The sequence below is a fragment of the Centroberyx affinis genome, unplaced genomic scaffold (assembly GCF_046629955.1).
Source record: "Centroberyx affinis isolate AG114_WGS23_722 - 3 ecotype Tasmania unplaced genomic scaffold, CSIRO-AGI_Caff_v1 ptg000641l_1, whole genome shotgun sequence".
In the NCBI taxonomy this organism is placed as follows: domain Eukaryota; kingdom Metazoa; phylum Chordata; class Actinopteri; order Beryciformes; family Berycidae; genus Centroberyx; species Centroberyx affinis.
In genome coordinates, this window is record NW_027279267.1 from 221685 (window position 1) to 232500 (window position 10816).

The window sequence follows — 10816 nt, forward strand, 5'->3', positions numbered from 1 at the left end:
AGAACAACAGAGAATGAGAAACACTGCAAACTAAGTCACTGATTTAAAAAGATGAATATAGATGAAAAGAAAGAAAGAAAGAAATAAAGGAAGAAAGAAAGAAAGAAAGAAATGAAGAAGAGAATGAGAAACACTGTACACTATGAGGCACTTCTTTAAGAAGATAAAGAAAGAAAGGAAGAAAAAAAAGAAAAAAGAAAGAGAAAGAAAGAAAAGAAACAAAGGGAGAAAAAAAATACAAAGACGGGAAGAAAAAAATAGAAAGAAATAAGGGAAGGAAAGCAAAAAGGGAAAAAAGGAAAAGGAATCAAGGAAAGAAAGACCAGTAGAGACAGAGCGGGTGAAAGAAAGAAAGAGAGAGTGAATCAGCCGGTGCAGGCTGGGTGCAGAGCTGCCGGCCTCTGGCTGCTGAAGACGGATCGTTGAGCAGAGCCAGTTTGGACAGAAAGGTTTTTCCACAGCGTGACTCACACAGACAGAGCGCTGTGTTTCTGCTGCTCAGTCAGCCTCCGACCATGTGGCTCTCCTCCCTTTCCACCGCTCCCAAAACTCATGAATAAATCAACAAGTGAAGGGTTTGGCTTCAACTTTTGAAACAGAGGGATTTTCGGTTGTAAAAGTGTTAGCATTTGGTCAATAGACAGCTTAAGTCGCCTCCTATGGTTTAAAAAAAGGACCAGCATTTGTTTTGATTTTGTGTTAAGTAACAGTCATTTTGTTAGAGTAGGTGCCACTTTTTTCAAATGGTGGATTTTGTTTTGGAACAAAACTCTTCAAATATAGAAACCGCCACTCTGCCTTGGCACCGCTCTTCTGTCGGTTAAAGGATAAGGCCGGTGTTTTTTAATGCATTGCTTACCGTCAACAAATCCTATGAAAATAACAAAATCAGCAAAATCTGCAAAATTTTGTTTTGCCAACAAATCTCGTCCATGTAGCCGGTGCCCAATGCAGCCATGTCCGACAGTAACGGGAGTAGAGCAAACGCATTGTTGATTTTGTTATTTTCATAGGATTTGTTGACGGTAAGCAATGTATTGAAAAACACCAGCCTTAGGGTCAATGGGGTCAATGCATCTATTTTAAAGTCATAGTTTCAATGTTTCAGTCGTTCAACAGTTTAAGTTCTGACATATATTGCTCCAAGATTGTAACGACTATCCCATATTAACTGCAAAAGCATGCTTTTCATTTTGGAGTGGAATATCACCTTGCATACAGCAAACCTCTGCACACTGACCAAGCATGATCAGTATCACAACACAAGCAGCAAGTCACTCTAGACAACTTTTTACACATTTCTATATGTAAAAAGAACTGAAATTCCTTCAAATTATTATTGTACTCAACTTACAAGACCCATTTCTCAAGACCAACTACTTCATTAACACAACAAACACAAAAGACACTTAAAAAGTTCAATTTCCAAACTAATTTCTGTCCATTTTGGAAAAGAAAATCATTCTCTCTAAAATATAGACGTTCCAGTCTGTTATCATTTTGTCAACCAAGGACTTACATTACCTACTATCCTTCACAAAGCACCATAACCTGTTTTAATGTTGTGCTATCAATCACTTGTGCTATCAATCACACTACAAGAGCAGACGGCAACTTATTTGACATATCTTATATCTCATTCTGAATGGGCCTGGTGACGCAGGCAGGTTGGAGCCGTACCTTGACGGTGGAAGAGGCGTACAGCATGTCCTCCAGGCTGAAGTGGCAGCAGCTGCTCAGGTTGTCTTTGCAGAAGTCCTGGATGAGCTGCAGGTTGTACAGACTGTCGGCCAGCGACATGTTTTCCTTCAGACACACATCTGGGAGGGCAGAGGGAGCCATAGTGTCGGGGTCAAAGCTGTGTGCTGTGAAACTTCTTTAACATGTATTGTACTTGCTGATAAAAGTGATTCTGATTGGTGGTTTGCACTGTGCTGATGGTATCTGGATAAGAGTGCTGGAACTAGGTGGGATCTTAAGCACAGCGTTGCGGTGTATCTTTGGGTCAGGAAGTGTTGAGGTATTAAAGCCCAATGGCCTGCCGATGATTGACCAATCACAGCTCAGCACTGAGATGACGTCGTCAACGAAGGGGCTGAGTTGATGTGGTAATGTATTCAAAGAGGACACAAAGTCTGATTGATCATTTGTCCCTGTGATGGGGTCTGTTCAGTTGAACGATAGCTTTGTGTGTGTGTGTGTGTGTGTGTGTGTAAGCAACAAAACACTTGATGTGATCAATTCAGCAGTTTTGTGAGGATTGATCTGTGCTCTAATGAACGGATAACTCAGACAATACACACCCAAAAAACACTTTTTGGCAAACTTGACAAGCATTACACACAAATTAACAAGACTTATACACACATGGACAAACAAACAAGCAATTCAGAGAGAGGGAGAGAGAGAGAGAGAGAGAGAGAGAGGTAATGAACCAAACATGTACAGGCAGAAGTCAAATGGACAGACATCCACACATACACAGGGTGACAACAGGTTTCCGAAAATAAAATCTAAGCTCTATTCAGACCTGTTTAATGTGAGTTCATACACAATTTCAGACCAGTTTCACCCCTAAAATTAGCTTGAACAGTAAAACCAAAGAAAATAGGTAAAAAGTAAAGTGTGGCAGCACAACTAGAGAAATTTGTCACAAGGAAAGTAACGTTGTGCATCGAGAAAAAGCAACGTTTTTAAAACCTCTAAAGCTGTTTTTAAGACCTTTGAAGGCCTTGAATTTTGGTAATTCAGTTTAAAGGGGCATTAAGTGATCTATGTGATCTATGATGTTTACTGACCTCTATCAGCAACCAGCAGACACTGCAACAACACTGATAGAACTTATCTCCTCCGACACACGTCTCTGGCATTTATTTCCTCTTTAAAAAACACATAAAACTGCAGCTTTACTTCCTTGATTTGATGAATTTCCTGTTGAAACAGGATGTTGAGGCGGGACATAACGCAGTGAGGGATCATTCAGAAGTGTAAACCAATGGAATATCAGTCAGGGAGAGGGACTGTTCAAAAATCTGTGATGTTTTCATTGGGTGGATTTTTTATGAGGTCACCATTAAAGATACCCTGTTTTCAAGGAAGTAAAGGTAATGGGGGTACTCTTCTATACGCCCCCCCCCCCCGGTCCGTACCGTCCAGCGGCAGCAGCTGGGGGCAGTAGAAGTGCAGCAGGGCGGTCAGGGCCGAGCCGTCGCTGCTGTCCTTCAGCAGGTTGTCCACCGGGGGGATCCAGGGAGCCGGCTGGGTCGACGCCTGGTCCTTCCTGTAGCGAGCCTGCATAACAGAAAATACATATACTGGACCGCTTAGTGGCCGCTTTGATCCAAACTGCCTTACAGTGACACTAGTGCACACATTTTACCTTCCTACCTCTACCGACTCTGATACACAAGGAATGAAATCGAGGGTATCTGCAGGATTCATAAAGCCAAATTCAAGACCTTTTAAGACTCTTTTCATGCTATCTGGAACTAAATTCAAGACCAATTTAAAAAACAAAATAAAGAAACAAACCAGACTAGTTCTGAACATAGGTAGTGGAAGTTCTGAGACTATAAACAGGCAGGATAAGAAAAAGGACAAGAGTAATTTGTGTAATGTAATGTGCTTTGCATATTGTACCACTAACCCTGTTCTGCATTAGTCTAAGAGTAGACATGCAGCGCAGAAAACCTGTCTTTGAACAGTGAAAAAATAAGATCTCTTATAAATGGATTTAAGACATTTTCATACTTTTAAGGCCTTGAATTTAGATCATTTATATTCAGGACCCGCAGATACCCTGGAACCTCTAATCCTGGTAGTGTTAGTGCCTTGACAAAATGGAAAATGAGGTGAGAAAATTAAAAATTCAGCTACTCATTGAGAACGACTGACAAAGCTTTAGCTTTAAAAACGGACGGATTGCACACAGTCGACGACAAATCCACAAAACATGACATTGAATATATTTCATTACATTTATTTTCAACAGTTTCGTGAGGGGAAAATGAATGAAAAAAGGTTTATAAACAGCGTTGCGCTTTTCAGGTGCCGGTTAGTTCCATTAGTTTTAAAATCCTTAATTAGGGATTCAAAATTAGTCATGTATCAGTTTATCTCACAACAGCCCAGTCTTTAATGTCTCTTTAGAGCGGCAGCAGACACACTGGAACAAAAGATGCATTTGGCCTCAAGGCTTCATTAGGTTCACTCATCTATGAAAGTAATCGAATGGGTCTGAAGCCTTGCAGTGTGTGTGGTAGAATACTTTAATCGCTGTAAAGAGCCCAACTGAGCCCAAGGAGAGGAAATACAGCCGTTATGGCACAGAGTGCGGCTGCACAAATAACGGCTCAAATGATAATGCTGAATATTTCGCGAGATATTATCATTAATCGTGATTTTTAGTCTTCATGGTTTGAGGAACAAAATCATTTCACTCTCAACATCAAGACTGTTTTCAACTGCAGCGGGTATTCCAAATGAAAAGAAATGTGTCAAAATTGTCAACTCGATATGCCGATATTGTACGCATGTTAACTGAGGAAACTAAAATCACCACATGCGATTGTAGCCCTAGTAGTATAAATGTACACAGATGGAATACACATATGAGCGTCCATGAAACACACAAAGGGCTCTATTTTCGTGACGGTGCATGGTGCATGGGGGGGCCGTTTGTGGTTTTGGTGACTCGTCGTGAACTTGACTGTGCTGAAGTGGGAGGGGGTTGAGGGGCGGGGTGTGTCCGTAACAATCAAGCAGCGCAGTGCAATTTTGGTGTCAAGGATTACAAGGATTTGCGCTTGCTTCACCCACCTGCTCAGACCAGGCCAAAAAGGTGCAGTCATGTTCTGGGGCTTTTTTTTTTTGAGCCATGTTTTTTTTTCAACACATGAACAGATCCTATTCAACCGCTTACTGAGCGTTTTTGTGGATGATACGTTGCCCAATTTGACTACTAAATCCCTCAAGTAGGAAAAAATAAGATGCATTTTTCATTCAAACAATACAGTATATGCATGTGGCAGTGGTTGAATGATTGTCATCCAAATCAGAACTGTCTGTGTGCGCCATAGCACATGGAGTGGGGATTGTGGCTGCCTCCGTATCAGGGACAGGATGTCAGGGACTGGCAGGTGGATGCCCCCCCCCCCCCCCGTAGCCAAACTGTCCCTGTGGTTCGCTGCCAACTTCTGTTTGGCTCTTCGCCTAATATCACTGAACCATTTCTTACATTGGCCGACGGCTCTCCTAGGACCGATGCAACACGATAACCAAATGTGTTCTCTCCTCCCAAGCCAATTTAATTTAAAGTGCCGTATATTCGTTCACGGTGATTCTGCACCTCTTGCACAAAGACATCAGTTTCGTCTTGGGAGAAGCTTTTGTGGTGGATCTGCTCTGGACTGTTCTCTGCATCACCAAATTGTCAAGAGCGCTTTGGTGCTGAGCACACTGTTTTTAAATGGGAGGAAAAGAGGTGATTTGATTGGTCATGACTGACGGCAGTCACTACCACTACCTGATAATATATTCCTCCTAATCCACCCAATTTCCACTGCTGCACACTGCTGACCATGCAAATATCAGTACTAATACCAAAAATCAGTCGCTGTGCGCCACTGATTCACGAAAATAGAGCTCATAATGTTTAGCAAAAGGGAGAAAATGCAGTGAGGGCTTAAGCACTGACACAAGGACTCTCAAAACATTTCATGTCAAATGCCTCCAGATGCAGCTGTGCCACCTCTCAAATGAAACTGCTTTCATTTTTTCTGGGCATCTCATAGGAGCTTGTTCAGGAAACCCAAAATAGACTCCAGTGAAAAGGTGCATCACATTAGCAAATACAGAGAAGTGTATTTTTTAAGGTCAAACATACAGGAATACTCTGAATGTTTGTACACACTGCAGTTTAACAAACTCAACAGCCTTCATGTGCAATACACAGTAAGGAGAATCATGTGTGATTATAGGATAATTGAATTATAATGTAATTTGCTCTACTGAGTCATCTTGGGGCAAGAGCAAATAATTACAATTACGTGCATTTTCATCTTTTTCATCGTTTTTGCATGCATTAGTGCATGCATTATGCATGAAATCACATGGATATGAATAATGCCACAAGGAATCCCTGATTGATCGAAACAGAAGAAAACCAAGAAAGAAAAGCTTGGTTTGAAGTCACATGCTGATGGTCACGTGACAGAATGACGCAGAGAGACATAGATTGAAACAGAGGCAGAGAGATGGTCACTATGGATACACAGATGAAGGGCATGAGCGTAGCACTGGTTATTTGACTTACAGGCACAAGCTTCATGTACCACTTGGTTGGAGACTGCAGCAGCACAGCAACAGAAAAAAAAAAACAACAGAGAAAGACATATTGGTTAGTTAGTTAGTTAGTTATGTGGTCAGTAATACATGCAAAGACAGGACAGCCATCAGCTCAATGGGAGAAACTTTAGACCTGAGACAATAACTATAATTTTGGGGCCAACAGCAGATCAGCTGAGCCAGCGTTAGCATGGAGGACGACGAGACACAAGAATGGCAAGAAAGCCAAATAGCTGTATTGATTGGTGGAGACGCTTCAACTGTGTTCAAAGCAAGCATCAGAAGCATAGGGACAAAAAGGAATGCAACGTCTTTTGTTATTGTTACTCTGTGTGTCTTTTCAACATCGCTGTCAGTTCATATTGGCATCAGATATGAGTTACATCCTGGAATAGATATGAACAGTCATCCAATAAAAAATCAGAAACATGCGGTGTGAACGCAGCCTAATGTGTGCACATGAACAAATGTGTGTACTGTAGGCCGGTGGTTCTCAACCTGGGGGTCGGGACCCCTCAATGGGTTGCGAGATTATTTTGGGGGTGTGTGAGATGATTTATAGGATAGGAAAATGTATTATCATGTCTATTTTTTCAAAATCTTCTCTGATTTTAGCTTTTTCTTGTGAAATATTGAATAGTTTTCTCTCTAAGCCTCTGATAATCAAACAAGCTGAAAAGGGAAAATCATTATTTGGTTGAACTGCATATGCACACCTGTAACGGGGGTCATGAGTGGCCATTGCTTCATTTTAAGGAACCAGAAACCAGAAAGGTTGAGAACCACTGTAGTAGGACAAGTGTTTCTGTCCTGTAATCTGTCCTGTAATGAAAAGGTCACAGGCTTGAACCCCGCAACAGCCAGTGTGTCCACCACTAGCCAGCATCCTTCCAAAGTGTCTTTGAGCAAGACACTGAACCCTAAGTTTCTCTCTCATTGTCAAGTCACTCTGGATAAGAACATCAGCTAAATGCCTACAAGATATAACCAAATTGTCATCCCTACTTTTCCTCTGACAATGTAAGCTGATTCCAGAATAGGGAAGGCTTGCCTCAGTTATTAGCTAATTCCCACACCACCAACAAGCATCAAAGAGCCAACGGTAAGCGCCACTCAGATTGGCTGGCAAGTGCTCGACTTCAAAGGCGAGCCATCACCGATGATAAAATACAGCGCTTGAGTCCCTAAGTACCGAAAAACAGCCGGTCTGAACCTTGAAGGAGGCCGCTGCAGGCAGATGAAAAGATCAATTGTAGCTTCCTGGATGATTCGATTGACCTCTCAGCTCTTTGAATGGTAATTTGAGTCACAAGTGTGGTCGTACGGGACCGACGCTATCAAAAACACACAAAAAGCAATCCTCTATGCGAATGGATATCTGAGCTAATCTCATTTACCAGATATCAGTTGATAAGTTTGATCTATTTACCATTGACTGGACCTTTGAAACTGCTATCACAGCACAACAGTCGCTCTCTTGATGTGTTGTGAGGCAGATAAATAGGGTGGAAATCAATTGAAATTTTCTGATTGGTGAAATGCTTGGCTTTCCTGTCAAGTATTACAAGTGTTGCTACAAACTGTTTATTATATTACATGTCTTTACTATTAACTTGTGCAATTTTACACTTCATATAATGACTATACTCTAAGCCAGGTCTTTACACACTACTCCACTTAAGCCTCAGGGCCGATGTCCATGCTCCACAAGGCTCAAAACTCTTATGCATTTCCATCCTTCTTAGTTTAACTATCTCACAATGATAGTGAAGGGATGCTTTTCTTATATATATATTTGATTTGATTTGATTACAGTGTCATACACCATACTGGTGCCCAGCCCACATGGGCTTACAAGACACTGTAAAGTGATCAAACAAAAGGTACAATACTGAAAACACAGAACGCATGTTGTCCATCAAATTACATTACAAACAATGAATTTCAATATTGTATCCAATATCTCATTCAGAATTCTTTCAGAATAAATAAGCATTCCTTCCTTCTTTCACACGCTTTATATATTATATAACGCATATATATACAATATGTACTGTGATATGTATAGTCTGCTGTCTACTGTATATCCTGCACTGTCCCCTTGCACTAAATGTGAGGTCCTGTCATCCCACTATCATGTGTTTCAACTTATGTTACTAGTTGTTGATATGTACCTGCAACCAAAGTCCTGGACATTTATCTTACTTTAATAAAGTGATCATGATTCTGTTGCTTGTCCTTCAAAACCACAAGACTCAGACTTTTGATTTGTGGAACAGCCACTAGCTGTAGAACACTGAAATTCAACAGCATTACAAAGGTAATTTGTGGGCAGAAGAGGAGACAGAAGGCAAACTCTGCCCTCACTTCACCTCTCCAGGCCAAGTGGCTAAAGCGTTGCTCTCCTCCCCATATGACCCAGCAAAGTCAACACAGGCTCAGAGGCCAAGTTGAACATTTGGTTGGCAGGAGGGGGGGGGGGGTGGGGGGGGGGGGGTGGAGCAGGGAGGGATCGGGCTTTCGGTCGTGACAATAACCCTGGCTGTCATTGAGATTCCTCTCCTTCCCCTAAGAACCCTATATAATTCTTTCTTTTATTTTGTTCTTTCTTGTCCTTATATTGTGTTTCTCTTATCTCTAAACCTATTTGTGAATATCCTGAATATCTTGATCTATCCTGTTTGAAAGCACAAATTACTTTACATGTACTAATACGACCACGATACGATGTAATAAATAAAAGTTCAATGACAACAAAGTCTGACTGTGCAGCATTATGTTTATTTCTGAGCCACAAATATTTCTAGCGATGGCATTGGCTTGCTAGAATATAAACAACAATTTAAAAATGTCAGTACAAAGTGCAGATAATATAATTTGGATGGAGAGGTTGTGAATTTGTGATAGGCAAGCTGTCTGATTTCTGATTAATACAGCAGAATAAAATGGAGCTAATATCACGATTCATTTTTCTGCCCCATGATACATGTTGTCACGTTTATGTATTGCAATATATTGAATTTCGATACATCATCCCCTCCTTAGTACTAATGTATGGCACTACATTACTAATATGTTTGTAGAAAAGGTATAGTCAAACTATTGCATTCATGATAACAGCACAATGGACGCTCAAGTTCAAGTTTATTTATATAGCCCTTCATCACAAGCATGTCTCAAAGAATGTACCTTTATATGCTTAATGCGGCAAAGTGGTACATCCCTACTGATAAGGTTGTCCCTTTTAATAAGCGTGTTTTAATCCCTGCCTTCTGCCTTCTGCTTATGGAGGATTTTTAAAAACATTTTCAGTCATTATCCAGAGTCACTTACAGCAGTGGTTCTCAACGTGGGGTCCGGGGACCACCAGGGGTCCTTGAGGAGGTTCCAGGGGGTCCCCAGCAAATTGATGAATTGTTAAACTTCACCATTACATCATTTACAAGAAGTTAACACAGTTACAGAATGAAGAAGAATGACTGTTTGGATCATAGTTCCACTGTTATCTCTTTACCTACAATACAGATAGTCACAGAATTCTGGACAAAATCATATCTGACAATAAAAATATTCTCAGATTTGGGTCCGAGAGACAAACGGGGGTCCATGGCCCTAATGTGTACTATCCTAGGGGTCCTTGATATAAAAAAGGTTGAGAATCACTGACTTACAGTGAGGCAGCAGGTAGGAGATTTGGTGTCTTGCTCAAGGACACTTTGACAAATGGCTGTTAACGGCCGCACATTGGCTGTTAAGGGGTCAAGCTTGTGACCTTTCAATAGCAGGGTATTCTCAAGCCGCAACCCCCCACCCAATCTGAGGCCAGGGCTGAAAGACTGAAAAGGGGCAGGAGATGAGGATTGGCTGCATCAACATGATGCTCTAAGACAGCGTTAGGGAAACGCTAAGACTGTGGGCTAAGCGGGGTCAAAGAGTCTGAGATCTGCTAAGACCACCAATCAACCCCCCAGGGAGAGTTAGGGCCCTTATGCCTCATCCCCTTACAGATGAGCTAGTGTACACACACACACACACACACACACACACACACACACACACACGCACCCCACCCATCGCCACTTCAATCATCCCGGGACTCTCCCTCTCCCGTCAAAGTACATCCTCTCAAGCCAGACATGTCCAGTTGAGCTGCAGCTCAGCTTTTGCAACTTAAAAGGATTAGTCCTCCCTTCTCTGTCCTGACGTTGCCTTTGCAATGTTGCCCCCCCCCCCACCACCACCACCTGCACCCCCCACCCTGGACTACAGTACAGTGGCTTAAAATAAAAACGTTGTTGCCCCGGTCAGCGCTACAGTGTTGTCCTAGGAGGGTACATGTCTTTCTGTGGGACAGGGACAAGCAGACACACACTGTCTGACTGAGGCTGCCTACGTGACTCACACTGCAGTCACACTGCTGGTGGGCGGGGTGGTGGGTGGTGGTGGGGGGGGGGGGTGATGGAGGGATAGA

General features: G+C 42.0%; 1 protein-coding gene across 1 annotated transcript in view; it reads right to left on the bottom strand.

The window, feature by feature from the left end:
* Positions 1-10816, bottom strand: part of camsap2a (calmodulin regulated spectrin-associated protein family, member 2a) — an 82921-nt gene that overhangs the window by 24662 nt on the left and 47443 nt on the right. The window contains exons 5-7 of the mRNA XM_071518887.1: positions 6314-6346; positions 3150-3291; positions 1681-1820 (exon numbers count right to left, since the gene is read on the bottom strand). Of these exons, the coding sequence (XP_071374988.1) occupies positions 1681-1820; positions 3150-3291; positions 6314-6346 (315 nt within the window). The remainder of the gene's footprint in view (positions 1-1680; positions 1821-3149; positions 3292-6313; positions 6347-10816) is intronic.